The sequence below is a fragment of the Musca vetustissima genome, unplaced genomic scaffold (assembly GCF_032173495.1).
Source record: "Musca vetustissima isolate MV318-11 ecotype Yass unplaced genomic scaffold, APGP_CSIRO_Mvet_v1 utg14119, whole genome shotgun sequence".
Lineage (NCBI taxonomy): Eukaryota > Metazoa > Arthropoda > Insecta > Diptera > Muscidae > Musca > Musca vetustissima.
The window spans coordinates 65,601-87,767 of record NW_026878456.1 but is presented as its reverse complement, the minus strand read 5'-3'; the positions used below and the strand labels follow the sequence as shown (position 1 = coordinate 87,767).

At 35.8% G+C, this 22,167-nt stretch overlaps 1 protein-coding gene across 1 annotated transcript in view; it reads left to right on the top strand.

Annotated features, from left to right (window-relative positions):
- Positions 1-57: 57 nt before the first annotated feature.
- Positions 58-22,167, top strand: part of LOC133323204 (cAMP-dependent protein kinase type I regulatory subunit) — a 79,016-nt gene continuing 56,906 nt past the window's right edge. The window contains exons 1-3 of the mRNA XM_061532157.1: positions 58-79; positions 2,499-2,553; positions 2,625-2,823. Coding sequence (XP_061388141.1) covers positions 58-79; positions 2,499-2,553; positions 2,625-2,823 — 276 coding nt within the window. The remainder of the gene's footprint in view (positions 80-2,498; positions 2,554-2,624; positions 2,824-22,167) is intronic.

The window sequence follows — 22,167 nt, the reverse complement described above, 5'->3', positions numbered from 1 at the left end:
TGTCTAATTAATATTATAATGAGTTGGCAACTCGTTGTACAAAATAAATTATGGAAGATGGCGACAGTTGCCAATGAGTGCGAGTTACCAACAGAGTTTAACTAAACACAATGTGCAACGTAAAGCAGGAAACTTTCAGGAATCAGGAACGTTTAGACTTCGCAATGATTCAATAATTTGGTCTGTTCCCGTACTGCAAGAATCTATCATATTTTATGAAAAATGGTATTTTAAACAATGTTCCTGATTATGGACGTTTAAAATATCATCTAAAATTTGCAGGGTTATTTTTTGACATTCATCCACAGGTGTATGGTAAAAATCCCTAGCTGCCCTCAAAATCAAGGATATTATGTTACGCATCCCTTATCTGTCCAATGATATTTTTCAAAATCTCCTGCGGTTGGAGGTTTTGGGCATATATTTACAGCTACACATTGGGCCTACTCTGTAACTTTTTAACAACATTCGATATTGTTTATTTTACAACAATTTCATTTGTTTGTTTTATTGTTTTTACAATTACAAAAGAAATTTAAACAATATCGAATGATGTTCAAAGTTACAGAGTAGGCCTACTGATTACAAGAAAGTTAAACGGCATATGAGGTTTATTTGAGGATTTATTTGAATACAATTGGTTAACGAAATCCGGTTAAATGTAAACGTACCATTATGCCATTATTGAAATCTGTCCATTGGTCTTTACCAAAATCTTTGATGGAAGTCCAGATAAACTCAAAGTTTTTACAATTTAAAAGGAGATTATGTTGCGTAGCCTGTATTAATAATATAACCATAGGAGAGACTCGCCTCCAAGAGGCGGCAACAGACCAAATTTGTGTAATAGTACGTTTAAATCATACAGGATTTAGTTAACCCAGTTAATTTAAATTTTCAATGCCTTTGAATATATGCTAAATAAATCCCCATAAGGAAGGCTAACCCGGTAAAAAGGTCTAATGTAAATGCCGTTTAATTTAAATTTTAAATTGTACATTTTTGTGGGTAGTGTACGAGAATTTGACACACGCTTATGGAAATATTGCAAAACCTTTTACGTAATACCAATTTAAACCCACTGGGTTAACGAAATTCAGTATAATGTAAACGTAATGTTACGAGAACTTACGATTTTTCTTGTATTAAATTATCTGGTCCCGTAATACAAGAATACAATATTTTTTACTATTTCTTCCGATATCATAAAAGAAAAAAATGTTATCGTAGTAAGTTCCTTGAATAGTCCAAAAATCTTCAAAAAACCATGAATATGAAAATTAGCTTCATGTTTATTGTCAACATAATAATTTATTTTTTATAACAAACAATTGGTCTGTTCCCGTACTGCAAGAATCGACTATTTTTTACTACGATAACACTTTTTCCTTTATGATATCGAAAAAAAATAGTAAAAAATCGTAGATTCTTGCAGTACAGGAACAGACCAAATGTTGTTTTTGTAAATGGTCTGTTCCCGCACTTTCGTGCAGTTTTTACTATTTTTTTCGATAGCTTAAAGGAAACTTTTGGTCTGTTTCTGTACTGTAAGATGGTATGTTCCCGTACTGCAAGAATCTACTATTTTTTACTCCGATAACACTTTTTTCCTTTATGATATCGAAGAAAATAGTAAAATCGAGTAGATTCTACCAGTACGGAAATAGACCAAGAATCTACTAATTTTTACTATTTTTTCCGATAACACAAAGGAAAAATTGTTATCGTAGTAAATAATTGTACATGTTTTGGAACAGGTTTTGGAATAGACCATTTGTTATCGTAGTAAAAAGTTGTAGATTCTTGCAGTACAGGAACAGGCCAAAAATGTTTCTTGTATCTTCTTATTAAATACCCCTTGGGTTGTTCTAATACCCGTCAGAACATGCCATAAATTGTCTTCTAGTCAAAACCGATTAATCGATTAGTGATATATCGACTTTTATACCCATATTCCCTTTACATGAAATTCGCCTGTCAAAGTAACAAAAAAAAAATATTGTAGATTGATTAGTAAGAAGGAAAAATAGTGAAAATACATTGATTCGACCCACAAAAAATCGTGTAATTTATTTATACTCAGCACAAAAAAGAATATTTAACATTTCAACATTCTCAAAATAATCTTCGAAATTGGAAGTTTCCTTGGCATTTCGATTTTTTGCACGGCAACAATTGTATTTTCCACAGAACAAAGAGCAAAAAAGTTGGCAAAACCAAAAAGTGTAGACTGTCAGTGAAAAAAACTAAAACTTCTGCAAAAACGAATTGAAATAACAAAAAAGAAAACAAAGAAAAAAAATTTAGAGACCAATAAAAATATTCAAGGCAAATTTATCTGCAGTATTTAGAACCATATATAAATAAAAATTGTGCCAATATCCAATTGGAAAAAGAGGACTATTTCCAATACTATTTTGAGAAAGTAGAGGCCACACAATCTCCTCCACATTCAACGAAGTTGCAACTGACATTTTTTGTTAACAACTATTTATTAGTTTTCACTGCATCCTTCTTCTCCGGCAAGAAGAAGGACTTCATTGATACGAGGGCGTGCGTGCGTGTCCCATTGCATTTTAACTTTTGGTGTATCTACGTTTCATTCATCCACCACAAACAAAAAGACAAACGAACAAACAAACGTCTTACATTACAAACATGGCCAATACACTGGAGGAACAACAAAGTCTACGGGAGTGTGAAAATTACATACAGTCGCATGGCATACAACGCGTACTCAAGGATTGCATTGTGCAGTTGTGTGTCAGCCGCCCCGAAAATCCCATACAATTTTTAAGACAGTATTTTCAAAAACTAGAAAAGGTAAGTGAACTCTCTCTCCAATGTCCTTCGGTGTGTCTGCTATATGTCCTTGGTGTTTTATAAATAATGGCTATTGTGCTACAATAAAATTGTGTAAGCTAATGTAAATGGAATGAAGAAAAGGTATTTAAATGCCAAGAAGAAAATAGAAAAAAATACAAATGTTAGAAAGAATCAGTCGGTTTGTGCCGACAGATGAACATGTGTTTTTTGGGCTAACGAAATTTGGAGACCCATATCTCTGGAATTACGGAATTAGGAACAACTCAAGTATAAACGACCAGATTTTTCTGATGTAGGTATATTTACCCACATTATGGAAATATATTTGTTTCTTTTACCTTCCTTCATATCAATGGATCCGTAGAACCGAGTACCCGTTCCTGAACTTCCGGATCAAATAACCGGGTATGTCAACAAAGAAAAAATATATCTTCATAATTAGAAAAAAACCATAAAAATCTGAGTTTTAACTAAACTAGAATTAAGCCAGAAATAATTTATGCCGTTGTAATCAGGGCCCAAGAACTACATAGGGTAAAATTTTCAAAACGATCCGCGACCTTGCCTAAAACTGGACATACCACTATTTTTTAAGATAGACGGCTTTCGGCTGTGGGTTTAAAAATAGCTGCTTTGGAGAAAGGGAAAATTCGGCTACGCGATCGAAAATTTCTTCTAAATTTTGAACATATAAATTTCGGAATGAGCCCATATACTATACTTAAGCACAGCTGAGTATAAGTGGTTTTTTTAACATTCTCCAAGAAGATATATTATCGTGGTGAGGGTGACGATAACTACTCGTGGCAGAAAATCCGAGATGAGCCCCTAAATTCAACTTGCGAATACCTTTTTGGACCCTTGTTTTCTCAACATTACTTAGAAACGATATTAAAAAATTTTATTTATATTTAAATTGATTAATTTTTGTAGTTGGAAATTTGGTTTAAGGCCCTGTTGGGGAACGTCTTTAATTTGCATCGATATTTTTGCTCCTTACTTCCTGACATATGGGCATGCAAATTTAATTCTGAGGATGTGGATATCATTCTGAAGCAGTTCTGGCTTCTAAGTACCTACCTACTTTCCGAGAAATTGGCTTCAAACTTTGATAGCTTTTTAAAACAGAATCTGTTGAGTAGCCGTTGTTGACATTTGTCCATAGGAGAAAGTCACAAATAGTTCCTATTAAATAGGGTATTCAGTTGTGAAGTTTGTCATACTGGAAATGCATATAAACAAAAAAGTTCGGCCGAGCCGAAAAATGCTATTGGTGACAAGACGATATGTGCCAACTATTGAGGAATTAGCCTTCTTCCCATCCACTGTGCTGTGTGAACGATTGAAGCCAATGGTCAATGACATTATTGGATCATACCCATGCGGTTTCAGACCTGGCAAATCCACCAATGACCAGATTTTCACTATGGGCCAAATCCTGGAAAAGACTTACGAAAAACACATCGAAACATACCACATATTCATCGACTATAAAGCCGCATTCGACAGCCCTTTTCGTTCAGAGGTGTTTAAAGCCATGTCTTCGTTCGGCATTCCTGCAAAATTAATCGGCTTTGCAGGATAACTTTAAGTGGCATAAGGTCCGAAGTTGAAAGTCGAAGTCATTCAATACCGAACAAGGATTCAGACAAGGTGACAGTTTGTCGTGTGATCTTTTTAACATCCTGCAGGAAAAGGTCAAACGAGACGCAAAGGTGAACATAAATGACATTCTTTATACCAAACAACACATGTTGTTCGCCCACGCCGATGACATCGATATAATGGGTCGAACATTAAGAGCGGTAACATCCACCTTTGAACAAATTGAAAAGGGGCCTGCCAAAGTGGGTCTGGAAGTAAACGGCAGAAGACCAAGCTGATGGTATCAACGCGCAGGTTGTCCAGTAGACTCGCACCAACTGTGTATCTTGAGAACTACAGCTTCGAGGTAGTTAAAGGTTTTATATACCTTGGTACCGCCATAAATAAAACGAATGACATAAGTTTTAAAATTCGGAGAAGGATAGTGATGCTACTATTGCCTAAGTAAGCAGTTTAGAAACAAGGCCACCTCCCGCCAGACTCACTCACACTTTACAAGACGCTGATACCATCCGTGCTGTTATATGGATCTGAAGCAAGGTTACTTGCGCAAGCAGATGAGGCAGCTCTTGGGGTGTTTGAAAGAAAAATTTTCTGAAAGATCTACGGGCCATGTGGAAGAGAATATAAAAGAATCGGTCCGGCCGAATAAGCCATCTTTTTTACTTGTATTTAATTGAATTTTCTACAGTCCATTGTTAATATGCATGTCCATTCCAGCTCAGGTTGATTTTAACTGAAATTCTGGAGACATTGTCTGGTTTTGGTTTTTTTCTGTTACACAATATAACAGATATCCATCCAGCTACCCATTCATCCATACATACATTCATGGATTAAGCTATGCATGGACGAGCAGACGAATTACATTGAACGACATCAAATATTTACAAACGAACAACCAAGTAGGCCGAATAACACAATAAAGGGGTTGGTTGCTGGTTTAAAAAAAACTGTTAACAAGCGTAAATACATATGCCGGAACACAACATGGGAGGATGGCCATTTATGATGTACGTAAATATGAACTCAGTTATTTACGAAGGTGATAATCCGGAAGATGGGTCAATGATTTTTATTGAATACAGTTGTTGTCCAAGATGAAAATCAAATTAACCACGAACTGTGAAAGTTTGAGATATCGTACATTACAAAAATATATTTTGTGTCATTTTCGAAACATTCGAACATAATACAGCTTATGTTGCAGTGGCTTAAAGATGTCTAAAGAATTGGCTGTAATTTTCATTTCGTTTTTGTTTGTTTGCAACAGGCAAAAGGAAACGAGATAGACAAATGGTTCCTTTTGAGAATATGCATAGAATCACTTGATTTGAAATTGAAGAAAATCGGTTCAGATTTATATATAGGTCCCGTATATCGTTTCGTCCGATTTAAGGTAAATGGGACACAAAAGTCCCTATATATCTTTCGAAGGAAGGAAGGAATCTGGCATAAAGTACTGAATTATGTTTAGAATGATGTGAGCTAGGTTTCGTGAAAATCATATATATATATATATATATATTCGTTCGATTAAAGGTAAACGGGACACCAAAGTTCCTATATGTCTTTCGATTTGCACGAAATTTGGCATAGGATACTGAATTGAATCTAGAATGACGTGTGCTAAGTTTCGAAAAAATCGGGTCAGATTTATATATAGCACTCATATATATTTTCGTCCGATTTAATGTAAATTGTGCACTAAATCCCCAAAGTTTGGCCCACCGGCACACAATTTTGTACAATATCGGAAGTCACTACAACCTTTCGTGTGTCAAGTTTTCTTGCAATCGGTTCATATGTACATATAGCTCCTATATATACTATCGGTTGATTTTAAGTAAGTGGTGCACTAAAGACCCATGGCTAGGGCGATTGACACTGAAATTAATATAAATTAATCTCTGCATGTTCCCTTGAAATCGGTTCAGATTTAGATATAGCATAGTTTCCATATATAATTTCGACTTATTAATGGTGATTGTACACCAAATAATCAATACGTGCCTGATTTCCTACTCTAGAAACACAAACCCAAATCGGGAAAAATAAATTTTATATTTCTAGTCGAGTTCAGTCTTAGAGCAAACACTTACTCTTTTTCGAACATTTTGTCCACGTTCTTATTTTTCAAAAAGGGAAACTCGAGAGCCCTCCCACCGAGAAACAAATAATACCAACGTTTTGCATGATTGTAAATAATGTAAAAATATTAAAAAATATGTTTAAAAAATTCTTTACACAATAAAAATTCTTTCAGAATGGGGTCATTTTGACCGATTTTAGGCGAATTAGGTATACACAATATTCCCGTCTTTCTAGTGTTAAAGATAAATGCGCTGAAGGTGTAAACTGCTTCAACTAGTCCAGTGCTAATAAAAATCTATCCTATATTTGTATCGCAAAAGTGTCAATCCACCTTTATGAAATTCAATGCAATGATTAATGTAAATGTGTTTTTCTATTACCTATTTAGATAGGTCACTTTAACATCTTCACAGATTTTTTAACTGAAAAAAAAACAAAAACAGAAGTTTATGCATGTTATGTACTACCCTGTAGGAAATCTGGGTTTACGTTTCTCACAAGTCATCATGTCGGCTTTTTATGTATGGTGACATTGTCAAAGGAATTGTCTTCGCCATAAGCTAGAGTGTACTCGTTTGCAACAACTCGAAACATTCCTTGTTCCTTCCGACCCATTTTTGGTGTTTTATAACTTTTAATGAAAACCAATGCAGCTGTAATGTGGCATTCCGGGTTGTTGGCGGGTGAAAAACTCTTTTGGATATGATTTTCGATCCATGTTTTGACATAATTCCAATATAAAGGTCTCGTACCTTACTTAGCTGGCTTGTTACAGAACGGTTGTTCCATAAGCCGAGCTTAACAAAAATTCCAAGCGCCTCGGTCTTGTGCGCATATCCTCCAATTTGAAAGACCTCGTTCCAAGATGTTGTATTCTACTTGACCTCTCCATCTAATTCGTGGCCTTCTCCTTCTGCGTGAAACATCAGTAGGCTCGCTTTTATATACCTTTTGAGCTGGGGCTTTCTTATTCATTCGCACAACATGGCCTAGCTCAATACCTTTTGAGTCTGTAAAACTCGTCGTTCATTCGACGGCGATGTTCACCGTCGACGCAGATCGGCCCGTAGATCTTTCGGAAATTTTTTCTCTCAAACACCCCAAGAGCTGCCTCATCTGTTTGCGCAAGTACCCATGCTTCAGATCCATATAACAGCACGGTTAGTATCAGCGTCTTGTAAAGTGTGAGTTTTGTCTGGTCTCCAAGGCTTCCTCCATTCTTTCTAAACTGCTTACTTAGACCATAGTAGCATGTGTTGGCCATCACTATAATTCTCCGAATTTCGAAACTGAAGTGATTCGTTTTATTTATGGCGGTATCAAGGTATACAAAATCTTTTACTACCTCGAAGCTGTAATTCTCAAGTTCCGTAGTTGGTCCGAGTCTACTGAAAGTCTTGTGCGTTAATACCATCAGCTTGGTCTTTTCACCGTTTACTGCCAGACCCACTTTGGCAGACTCCTTCTCAATTTGTTCAAAGGTGGCTGTTACCGCTCGCAATGTTCGACCCATTATATCGATGTCATCGGCGTAGGCGATTAACATGTGTTGTTTGGTGTACAGAGTATCATTGTTCACCTTTGCGTCTCGTATGACTTTTCCAGCAGGATGTTAAAAAGATCACACAACAAACTGTCACCTTTTCTGAATCCTTGTTCAGTATTGAAGGGCTCCGCATAGCCATATTAATTTTGCAGGAATGCCGAACGCGGACGTGACTTTAAATACCTCTGAAGGGATAGGACTGTCGAATACGACTTTATAGTCGACGAATAGGTGGTATGTGTCGATGTGTTTTTCGTGGGTCTTTTCCAGGATTTGGCGCAGAGTGAAAATCTGGTCAATGGTGGATTTGCCAGGTCTGAAGCCGAATTGGTATGGTCCAATAATGTCATTGACCATCGGCTTCAGTCGTTCACAAAACACACTGGATAGCACTTTATATGCGATGGGAAGAAGGCTAATTCCTCTATAGTTGGCACATATTGTCTTATCTCCTTTTTTGTGCACGGGACACAGGATGCTGTGGTTCCAATCATTGCGCATGTATTGCTCTAGCCAAATTGTACTAATCAGCTGGTGCCTGCATCTGACTACCAGTCGTGAATAGTTCGGCTAGTTCTTCAGCCGATTAATTGTTATTGTGACCTCTTCTTGGCTAGGTGGTATACACTCTATACCGTCATATCTTGTTGGTTCTTGGGGTGTCTTCTTCACCGCCACAATTTAATACCAGAAGCTTTTCAAAATGCTCCTTCCACATCCTGATCACGCTGTCTGAATCTGTCACCAGTTTTCCTTCTTCATCTCTACAGGAAGATGTGCCTGCACCGAAGCTTTCGGTTTGGTGTTGTACTAGTTTACACCGCCACTATTGGATACCAGAAGTTTTTCAAAGTGCTCCTTCCAGATCCTCAACACGCTGTCTGTATCTGTCACCAGTTTTCCTTCTTCATGTCTACAGGAAGATGTGACTGCACCAAATCCTTCGGTTTGGGGTTTTACTCGTTGGTAAAATTTCCGGACTTCATTCTGACTCCTGTACATCTCGATTTGCTCACGCTCGCGTTTTTCTTGTTCTTTCTTCTTTTTCTGAAAATACGTTTCTCACGATAATTTTCCATCGCATTTAAATTTAGGAAATATATTAAAACTTTTTTACATTGGCAGATCTTCTGATAAAACTTCTCGCATAAACAACTAAGAAATAACAATGCCTCTATATAGATTCTGAAGAACTACTGTAGCAAAATACATTGTCTGGGGTTACTTGAACATTTCCTACAGGGTATATAAATAGAGATGTGTGGGTGTGTGTGTAGTATTTCAACCCTTTTACATTTTTTCGTTGGTATTTATGATGGAGAGGAGTTCTTGTTAATACAACAACTGTGCTGTTTTGTTGTTGTCGTCGACGTCGTCGTATTGTGGCCACATACATCCGTTGTTCCTCTTCAAACCTCCCCAGCACACACACACATACACATATGCACTTAAATATGCATATTCTGTTCATTCACATACATAGTAGGATTTTGCCTATGAAAACGATGATAATGTCGTTATTTTGCCGAAGTCTTCTGTTGGATAATGATGATGCTGATGCTGCTTCTACTGGGAGCCACAACAACAGCCTGTTGAATATATGCAAGTAAGCAAGCAGGCAGACAGGCAAACAAACAGACTGTTTCGGACATGCAAATTCATCTGGAGTTTCAGTTTTGTTTTCATCGTAACGGTGAGCGGAAGTCTAGATTTTCATTTCTGTCATCACGGCTCGGCTCTTCTCGTCTTGTCTGGACTGGTCTCGACTCGTCTCGTTTCGACTGTGTGTGTTTTGTTCGATTCTCGCCAGTAGTTTACGTTTATTTGGTTTCATCGTGTCCTCAGTAGTAGTATCGGTGCCCTGCAACGTGACCCATTAACACTTGAAGACCAACCAACAACCACTTCATCATTTGATGCATTATCGTCTGGTTGTTTGTGTAGTTGTTGTTTTGCGGTTCGTCGTATTTTTCTTAGTGCACTTGACGAGAAAATTATTCACCAACCACTGCATCCAATTATGGGCAACACCATAAATGTTGGCAACCTACAGGATGCGGTGATGGAACGTTTTCGTGCCATCTCGGTAACATCGGACAATGGGGCAATGCGTTTTCGTTCGTTTTCGGATAGCGGTCAATTGGATCCGCGTATGACCCACTATCATACGCATTTCGAGGAGCATCGTTACAGTTTGGACAATACGACGCGATTACGATATATGCGTACATCGTTTGCCACAATACCGGAAGAGGATGTTGTAAGTTTTTGTTGGGCGTGCGTGTATGTGTGTGTGTGATGTATATTTGTTTTTTTGTTTTGGCGGGATGTTGTCTCACACTAATGGAAATCGGAATTTTTTTTGAATACATATGGAATTTAATTAAATAATTATGAGGTATAGGGTTAATAATTTTGTGGTTTTAAAACAAAACGTAAATAAACCCTAATTTTTTTTTTAAGAAATTTAAATGATCTTCCCGCATTGATTCTTTTGAGGTGGATGTATTTTTGACACATATTAGTCGGAATCTCCGACATAATATGACGAATGTTGATTTTTAAGTGCGTAGCCCCATAAAAAAGTCTAAAATGGTGTCAATTCGCATAGTCTTGATGGTCAGTTGATATCATCGTCTGTACGCGGCCAGGAAATTACTCCTGCAATAAAGTCACATTCGATTTTGGTCGTATTCTTCAACCAAAAAAAAAAAAAAAAAAAAAAACACCGGATTTACGGCGACAATCTCGTTTTTGAAGAAGTAAGGCCTTATAACACCTTCGGACTAAAGAACGCACCAAACAGTGACACTTTCTCAAATACAAACATTTACCTGAAGAACCTCCTGTTGTTCGAGCTCCCATTGCATGTATCTACAACTGGACTTTCTCAGTTCTAATTTCTGTGTACGACTGGGAACGGGAACACATTCGGATCTTCAGCAACACTTTCACTCTTGGTCCAAAGGAGTCAGATATGGCTGGGTTATTGGAAACTCGTACTAGAACGACACGAAAAGTACTAAATACGGTACCACTTGTGATTGGCGAACCGTTTGAGCTAGAAGTCTAAAATTTAGATTGAAGGTTATTGAGTGTAGGATAGATGTACCAAAGGAGTGTTTGACATTCGAACTAAAAGTGTCCAAAAGTACTTAATTGTACTAAATTTGTTGCAATTTCATAGCATGTGAATGGATAAAGCTAAAAACTTGAAATTTAGTTGAGAAATAGGGTCGGATATAAGGAGGTGGTTTTGAGAGCGTGTATTAATGTATACGATACGTACTAAACAGTACTAAATTTGATACAATTTGAATTTGGAGACACGGATGGAGCTGGAATCATGAAATTTGAAATTAACATTACCGTCGGAGTGTAGGATTGGGAAATGTACATTGTTTTGGAAATTTTTTAATTATGTGTACGAAAAGTACTAAATCGTACTATAATTGGTAAAATTTGGATTTGGGTGAACCGATAGAGCTGGAATCTTGAAATTTGACGTTAGGATCACTGTTGGGATGTAGAATTGGGATTTGTATAAAATTTTGGAAATTCGTAGTAATATGTACTAAACTTGGCACAACTAAAATTTTGGGTGAACCAATAGAGCTGGAATCCTGAAAATTTGGAGTTAGGGTCACAGTTGGAGTGTAGGATTGGGAATGGTAGAAAGTTTTGGAAATTAGTACTAATGTGTACAAAATGGTACCAAATGTAGACTTGTCTTAACCGCTAGAGCTGGAACACTGAAATGGATGTAGTTTGGAGAATTCATACTTATGGGTACTAAATTGTACTAAATTTGGTATAATTTGAATTTTGGTAGAAGTGATATGAGTAGAGCTGGTATCCTGAAATTTGGAGTTAGGATCATTGTTGGGGCGTAGGATTGGGGGTATGTAGAAAGTTTTATAAATTCCTACTAATGTGTACTAAATGGTACCAAATTTGGATTTGGGTGAACCGATAGAGCTGGAATCTTAAAATTTAATGTTAGGATCACTGTTGGTCTGTAGGATTTTGGGCTATGTAGAAAGTTTTGGAAATTCGTACCAATGTGTACAAAAATGGTACCAAATATAGATAGAGCTGGAATTCTGTCATTGGGTAATAACATTTCCATTGGATTACATGATGTAGGTAGTAATGAGAATTTGTACGTATGCGTACTAAATAGTACTAAATATGATATAATTTTGATTTAGATGAACCCATTGAGTTGGAATCCTGAGATTTGGAATTAAGATTGTGGTGTTTTGGAAATTCCTACTTACGATTGTTAAAGTAGGTAGTTATGGAAATTTATATTGATGTGTTCTAAATTTGAATTTGGGTTAAATGTGGATTTGGGTGAATCTACATTTGAAATTTGGAATTATTTTCGAAATAAGTATTAGGGTAATAAATGATACCAATTTAATATAGGGCTAGATTTCTTTTGCGGTAAGAATTGGTGTGTAGAGTTGAGATAGGGAGTTACTATTGGAAATTCGTACTATAAGGGAACATACTATAATTTTAATTATGACCGGTATTGATTTTTAAACAATTTAGACATTCGCTAACGAAGTAGCAGAGGGTATACGCTGGCAAAAACATACATATAACCATTAAATCATCGCTAAATTAATAAAATATTAAAAGTTTGATAATACGCATTGGAGCTTTCAATTAATTGTTCCTATAATCAATCATTTCAGAGGATAAAATGTCCTCAAGATTGAATATTTTGCAATATAGGTCCATTTTCAAAAGGACATAACAACCTCTTCTTTTATATTTTTAATCCATTGTAAATCATTGTAATTGAATACTTCTGCTTCTTAAATAATAAACCATATCTCTAACTCTAAAAGAAGAGGCTAGAGGCAATTTAAAAAATTTAGACCAATGTTTTTGGCAAAACCTCTCCTATTTAGTTTGAATCTACGTCAAAAATGTCCCTTTAAAATCTCAAGTGAAGTTTTCAACAAGTCTTGAAGATATAGCCAACAGGACTCAAAAGCACCTAACAAAATGAGGTTCCTCGCTTCATTTCCAACGCACAATAGCCACCAAAATCTGCGGATACCAATCCGTTGGACTATTGTGTCTGGAGTATTTTGGAAATCAAGGTTGGCACTAAAAAATTCCAAAGTGTCGATCACAACAAGCAAGCGCTTCGCCGGGAATGAGCCAAAATACCGTAGACAACACTCGGGCAGCATGTGACGGTTTCATTGGCCGTTTGAAGGCAATAACTCGTGCCAAAGGTGACCAATGCGAACAAATCTAAACTTCTACTAAAATTTTATGCCATTTCCGAATTTTTTGCTTTCATTCAATAAAATTAAAAAATTGTAAAAATTATGGCGATTGACTTTGTTGCAGTTTTCTTAATCTCACCCTGTAGACATGTACACATTCAAATGCCGTTGTCAAAGATATGCCCCGGATGATATTAGGGTAGTGGAGAATTAGACTGACCGTTTTGGACACTATCATATTATAAAATGAATAATAAAGTTCCCACTCAACAAAGGTATTCGGTGCAAATGGTGCATTTTTGAACATTTGTTTCGGATGCTTCTAGAAACTCAAAATGCAGATTTCGACCCCGTCTATAAAATATGATTTTGAGATCTTTAATTCTTCCCCTTATTCTAGAGATTGCATTACGATATTAAGTTAACATCATCCTTTGTCACGTTTATTCACAACTTTTTTCGGAAAAGGTGATTTATTTATTTGTACAAATAAGTCCCCTCAGCTTGAATGCAAACGGTGAAAAAAAATAATTCGTTCAATAGCTGCCTTATATCTCACTACGCATTTAACGGTCATTTATATTTTTTTTGTGCTGCACATTTTCAGCAATTTGTGTGTTCACGGAATTGTGTCTGAGATCAACTTGACTTTGTTCAACTATTCCTGAAATGACTCAAAGCTACCCTGACGAACAGTTTCTAATAAAATGTTTTGATGATAACTTGTAATTCGTATGCACATCTCACCAACGCATTCAGTCACACATGCCTCAGTTTATTGTTTTATTAGCTTTGGAATGAGGCAGGGATATAACCACATTTTGGTGTACAAATTTATTAGAAGATGTTAAATGTTTTTTTTTTCATGCCTTCTACACAAGGACCCATTTTGCAAGACAGATTTTTGTTGCTCTTTTCAAATTTCTTATTTGAATTAAAAACTAATAAACTTAAAATTGAATCTTATAATTGAATTGAAAATTCGACATTGGTTTTATGCACTTTTTTCAAGAGAAAACATGTGGTTTCAAGAAAAAGAGAAAAAAAAATGCAGACCACACAGAAAGAAACATGCAGGCCAAGAAGACTTTTTTGAGTTAATGTTACATAATTGTATGCTATATCAGACTTCATGTCAGACTTCATGTCAGAAAAATACCGATCTAGCGCGCAGAAAATAAAAAAAAATGAAGTTGAAGGAAACTTTAAAAAATTAATGCAGTTTTAAAGTAGAGTGTTGAGAGTACTTAAGTCCGTATAAAATAATCCGAATTAATAAGCTAGAACGGAATAACGGTATGGTATTTTTTAGCTATAAAATTGCGATGGTCGTGTGCATTCTGTGAATATATTATTATAAAATTTTGTCCATTTTTGATTTATAGTATTGGTATTTAATTAAATGGTATAGTTATATAACCCATAAGTTATTTTAATTTAGGTGTTTCGGGCTAAATATATGTAAGGTCCGTTTTTTTAAAAACCTTCAATTAAAATAGGGGTTTAGTATCGAGTGCAGTCGAGTTCAGCGTTGATTTTTGTTTTATTGTTCTTGTGTGTCTGTCCAGAACATCATATTAAATTTTTTCCTGCGACTTCCCGCGACTCTCGGATTTATGGCAATTTTTTGAAAAAATGCCAATTTGGTGTAGGAAGCTTTTTTTAAGGTTTTGTTTTGTGTGTCTGCCCAGAACATCATACTAAATTTTTTCCTGCGACTTCCCGCGACTCTCGGATTTATGACAATTTTTTTAAAAAATGCCAATTTGGTGTAGGAAGCTTTTTTTTTAGGTTTTGTTCAAATAAAATTAAAAATTTGTGATTTTTTTATATAATTCAATAAATATGACTTGGAATAGATCACAGCATAGCAGATAAGAAAAAAACAAGTTCAAAATGTCCATCCTAAGGTTCCAGAGTACTGGGTGTGAGTATGAAAATGAGGGTATTATTTTTTGAGGGTATACATTTATTCCAAATGTCTTTCTAAATAAAAAGTGAAATTACAACGAAATCGGTTGTAAGAGTCTTCTAAAATACCGCAGGTAAAGGGTCCACTTTATGAACCCTGAAAAATATCATTGGTGTAACATTCATATATACACGGTTTTACCTACATGGTTTTCGCTATAAGCACATAATAATTAAATGTGCAGCTTTGCCCATAGGAATGTTGTCTGAAGAAGCCATGGAATCCAGAAATAAGGACTTTCGGAACTACAGGGAACTGTACACTAGAAAAATTAGTCCTGAGGAAACAATGAGGTATCTTTTCAATATGTTACTATTTTCTTCTGATCCAAAAATATCAAGTTTGTCTCGTAGTACATCTCTTAACCATCGATATAGTGAGCCACTATCTGAAGAAGTCCTTAAACTACTGGAGGTTCCAATGCTACCAACTAATTTAGATCAAAACTCGGATTCTGAATGTGATTAGTATTTAGTAACGTCTATATTTTGTAAAATATATATAGCTTAATGTTTTAGATATGTAATATTAACAATAATGAAGATATATATAATAACAATAGTGTTTGCCCTTAACCCACTTTTTACCCCCCAAATGTTTCGGCATTTTTAAAAGAAGCTCCCATTTTAGGAGTACTATTAGTTATAATATATAAAAATGTTGCTTATTATAAAAGGTTTCAAATGCTTCAAAATAGTAATTTTCACCTAAAAATTTAAGTTTTTTCTAAAAAAAATCGGCGTTCAATGGGTCAATAAAAAAAAAAACGAAATTGCCAAATTTGTTCATATAATAATTAAAATTGTCCATCTAAATCTATTTTTATCCAAAATATCGATAAACATACAGTAAAATATCTACTTTTATTTTCTGCGCGCTAGATCTGCATTTGTTCCCACTGTGCACCGTATGATAACTATTTTCAGTTCTTTCATTAATTATACGCCACATGATACGTGGAGATTTATTATTTTATTACTAGCTAATGCCCGCTACTTCGTTAGCGAATGTGGGAAATATTTGAACATGTGTCAGAACAACTAAGCCATCCACACAATAATTACATTAAATTTAAGTACTATTTAGTACCAAATGCCATGCTTCGAGCTCTAAAGGTTCACCCAAATCCAAAGTTTACAAAATTTAGTTCCATTTAGCACATATTATTTCCATACCAGATTCTGAATCCATGTTTCAGGATTCCAACTCTATCGTTTCACCCACAATTCAAATTGTACCAAATTTAGTACACCGTAGTACGAATTTCCAAAACTTCCTACTTAACCCAAATTAAGTACCATTTAGTACCCATAAGTATTGATTTCTTGAACTGAATCCTGACCCGAGTCCTACACTAATCTAATGTAGAATCACCCAAATCCAAATTTAACCCAAATCCAATTAGTACACATCAATATAAATTTCCATAACCAACGACATTAACAATCATCAAATCTCAGGATTCCAGCTCTATCGGTTCAGCTAAATCCAAATTATAGCATATTTACTACCTACATCATTACTAACTACATCACGCAATCTAATGGAAATCGTATTATCCAATGACAGAATTCCAGCTCTATCTCTATTTGGTAGCATTTAGTACAAATTAGTACGAATTTCCTAAACTTTCTCCATAACCCAGTCCTACACTCCAAGACTGATCCTAACATCAAATTTCAAATTTATCTATAGGTTCACCCAATTCCAAATTTGGTACCATTTAGTACACATTAGTACGAATTCCCAAATCTTTCTACATACGCCAATCCTACAACCCAACAATGATCCTAACTCCAAATTTCAGGATCCCAGACTTACTCGTATCAGTTTTCCTACAATTCAAATTATACCAAATTTAGTACAATTTAGTACGCATAAGTATGAATTTCCCAAACTACATCCATTTCAGTGTTCCAGCTTTATCGGTTAACCCAAGTCTTCATTTGGTACCATTTTGTACACATTAGTACTAATTTGCAAAACTTTCTACATATGCCAGTGACCTTAACTCCAAATTTCAGGATTCGAGCTCTTTTGGTTTACCCAAATTTTTATTGTACCAAATTTAGTAAACATTACTACGAACTTTCAAAACTTTATATAAAGCCCCAAAAGTAAATCCTATCGCCAAATTTCAAGATTCCAACTCTATCGGTTCACCCAAATCCAAATTGTACCAATTATAGTATGATTTAGTACTTTTCGTATACACAATAAAAAAATTCAAAATTTCGACGGTAATGTAAATTTCAAATATCATGATTCCAGCTCCATCCATGTCTCCAAATTCAAATTGTACTAAATTTAGTACAATTTAGTACTTATCGTATATATTAGTACACGCTCTCAAAACCACCTCCATATATCGACCCTATTTCTCAATCAAATTTTAAGTTTTGTGCCCTATCCATTCCCACGCTATGAAATTGTAACAAATTTCGTACAATGTAGTACTTTTTGGATGTATTTCGAATGTCAAAAACCCTTTGGTACATCTATCCTACACTCAATAACCCTCAATCCAAATTTTAGAATTCTAGCTCAACCGGTTCGTCAATTACAAATGGTATCGTATTTAGTACTTTTCATGCTGTTTTAGTACGAATTTCCAAAAACCCAGCCTTATCTGACACTTGTAGATTTATAACCAAGATTTTTTGCACGGACATTTTTTTCTTATTCGAACTACATACGTCTAACTCGTCTAATTCAAATCGTGTTGGAAACTTTTTCCGATTCGCATAAATAAGTGTCGCCTTTGGCCAGAACTGAAAGTTCGTGCAAATTTCGATTGACCCATAATTGTGGCATGCACTTTGTTTACAAATTTAAATGGATAAGAGGAGGGATACACATGTCTCAATGAAATTAGGTAGTCGAGATGTGTCAATCGGTATGACTAAGGGGGCCACAACTTATATAGAGTTATGATGTTATATCCATAGCCATAAGGTGGAGTGTATATTAAAATTATTATTCCGGTAGCAACACCACCTAATGTCGAGCTATTTCGACATTACCCCCATATAAAGAGGGACGTGACCCCTTTTCCGGGCCCTCTTAATTTTTGGTACATTGATGTCTCTTGTCGAGTTTTCCTAAAACAGATGGGTTGTCATCTTCCCAAATGATTTAAGATATTTTGATTGCAGTCCACATGGTGGAGGGGATACAATTGCGAACCGGTCGAACTTAACTAGGTGTTTATTTGTTATACCCTCCGCTGTATGGCTACAGAGGGTATATACACTCAGATACCGTGATAATGTGCCTCATCGAAATATTGGTTTTAGACCCCATGATTGTTTGGACCAAATCCGTTTCAGAAAATCTGGAGAAATGTCCTTCGGTTGACCGTCTGTCTGGCCGGTTGGTGCGCTCGATAACACTCGAAGGGAATAATCGATTTCATCCAATCGATTTCTTCCAAACTCAGTTCAAGTTTGAAGATGGGACTACTACTTCTGGTACATCCCACACAAAATGATAAAAATTGTTAAAAAAATAATTTTATAATATCATGCGAACGGACTATCAGATTTGAACCAAACTTTGTACAACCTATTAAACCAAGCCTAAACTAAGTAGGAAGATGGTACCTTCTAGTTCCTCGCCCACAAAGGGTGGAAATTTTCAATACTTTTCAATACTAAATAAATCCAAATGCAGGCGAATGGAATGTTCGATTTGAACCAAACCATGCACAACATACTTTCTTTACCTAAATCGAGTCCGATGATCGGACCCATTGGTCACACCTTCTGGTACCTCAACATTTTCAATATTTATAAATCTAAAATCAGGCTAATGGAATGTCCGATTCGAACCAAACTTTGTACTACCTATTATCTTTACGAATCCTAGATCAAGTCCACTCCTTGAGACTCACTGGTCCACTCCTTGAGACTCACGGCTCAAATTTTGCAATATTTGTAAATCCAATATCAGGCGAACGGAATATACGATTTGAACCAAACTTTGTACAACATATTATCTTTACATCGACTAGATCAAGTCCGAAGTTGGAACCCGTCTGCCCTCTCCTCTGGTACCTTCCCCAAAAAGGGTCAGTATTATATAGGCTTGTAAATTTTATTTGAATACCCGAATTGATCAACATTAAATCTGAAACATTTTTGTTGATAACATATATCTTATATATAAAACGAATAATAAAACCTGTGTGAAAATCCGATTACCTTCCCCGCAAGTAATAGGGTGAGTTTATATATCTATATATCGTGGGTATACATCTGTCGGCAACACCGACTGTCACTTTTTTACTTGTTTTTCTTTTCACTTGATGTGCGGGAAGGAATGAAGTTAGGTTGCCAATTCAGAGCTGTATGGCTGCATGACCCATAAATTCCGCCCTTTTATGGTTTGAGCCGATGTATGATGAATTTTTGATACATTTAATTTTACATACATTTAATCGGCTTGTCTTAACATCGCTCTTCTACTAACAAAAATGCTACAAGTCATTGGAAAATATTTCCCAAATATGTTATTAAACATATGAGTACCATTTGCACAACATTAATTAATTCATACGAAACTTTAAACTAATTAATTAGAAGATAATTGATTTAACTCTGCTGCTGCATTAGCTGCTATAATAATGTTAATTCCAGTATCGTTCTCAATAAATTATGCAGATTACATAAATTTCGTTGCAATTATTAATGAAAAGGAACAACAAAAAAACCATGTAAACATGCACTTTCGTTAAAGTCAGTTGAAGTGAACTGAAATCGTTGCTTCATGGTGCCCTACTTTGAATTTTAATACATTTAATTTCCTCTTTCCTGTTCTATTTCTTGAGTTTATCGTAAATATTTTCGTTATAGTAATAAAGAGACAAAGTAAAAAAAAAAACAAACACAAAAATCCTGATAATTGCAACAGGTAACGTTTATACTTGCAGAGAGAAATCCTTTCAACAATAGTACCATTAAGAAAATAAAGAAAAGGGAAAAGAAAAAAATATATTTCAATTAAAGACAATTTATTCATTATGCCCTACACAACTATGTTGTCAGGGTATCATAGCTTTGTGCAGCCCCAAGAATTTGTAACGCCGCGAAATATTAGTCCTAGGCCCACATTTAAGTATACCGATCGTCATATCTCGACTAGCTGAGTCGATCTAGACATGTGTGTCCGCGTCCGTCCGTCTGTCCATTACAATTTGTAAACACGATGCGGGCCACAGTTATGGACCAATCTTCACGAAATTTTGCATGTGGGATCGGTTCTGGTCAATGAAGACCCCTATTGTTTTTGGTAAAGATCGAATAATATTTAGGGGATGAAATGGACCAAAAAATTAATTTTTGTCTGATTTTATGGTCGCTCTAGAGGCCGCAATTATGGCCCAAACATCGTGAATTTTTACATGGAGAAGGGAATCGGGCCAAAGAATATTAGCGGGTCAAATGAACCCTGACTTTTGTGTGAAAATTGACAAAACTTGTATTCTATGGCGTATATATTTACTCCTGAAGGAGTATATCCAAGAGGAGTGGATGGCTTTTAAATTGATACCAATTACATTGTAGCATGTACTCGGATGTGGGAGTTACACTTAAATATGTACAGGTGCTTTCGGTAGCAGAGAAAACAGTTAAAAAAGTGTCAGTCGGTGTTGCCGACGCATACATTGTTTCAGCCTATGTTAAGCGAAGGTCTACGGAATTAGACACAGGTTTCATCATTTTTATTGGAGGCGCCCACGAGAGTAGAACAATGTTTTCCATCATAAGACTTGATTCAGGTTTGGTAAAATATTACAATCAACAATGTTTGAATCAAATTCGCTTCGCACTGGGTGGGACTGACGGGTAGTAGACTGACGGGTTCCATCTTCGGACATTATTTAGGGTACGCAAAAAATATCACTTTGTGCAAAGATTCGATTAAATATGGACATTTCGTTCTCTTCATATGAAATGTACACATTTTCAAAATGTTGACCCTTTGTGAGGGAAGTACTAGAAGGAGTGGACAGATAAGTCCCATTTGTCAATATTATACAGTCATGGTTACAATAGAAGGTTGTGCAAAGATTACTTCAAATCGGATAATCCGTTCGCGAGATATCATAAAATTAATATTGCGCCAAATGTTGACCATCTTTGGGGTGAAGTACTACCAAAAGTGGACCGACAGGTCCCACCTTTGGATATAATCTGGGTATGGTAAGCATATTACGATGTGCCATTTTCCGATGAAATTGGATTTTCCGTTGGCTTCATACTAATTTTCAAAATTTTGTACCTTGGTGTGAGAAGTACCAGAAGAAGTGAACCGACGGATCCCACCTTCGGATATAATCTAGGTATGGCAAACATATAACAATGTGCAACGTTTCGATGAAATGTTGATCCTTTGTGAGGGAGGTACTGAAAGATGTGGACCGACTTTTTATAAATATAACGATGTCCAAAGGGTCAAAAATTTCAATATTTATAAATCGAATGTCAGGCGAATGGATTTATACTCCACGTTTCTTTGGACCAAATCCGTTTCACAACATTTGGAGTCGATATTAAAATGTCCACCCGTCGGTCTGTCTGACCGTCCAAACTTTGCACATATTGAAGATGGGGAATAACACTCTTCTCCTTCTGGTACCTCTCCCACAAAATGGACAAAATTGTGCAAAAAATTAATGTTATATCATGCGAACGGACTATCCGATTTTAACGAAACTTTGTACAACCTATAATCTTTATCAAGCCTAGATCAAGTTGGAAGATGGGACCCATTGGTCCACGCTTTCTGGTACCTCCCCTCCCACAGAGGGTCAACATTTTTAATATTTATAATAAAAATATCAAGCTAATGGAATGTCCGTTTGGAACCAA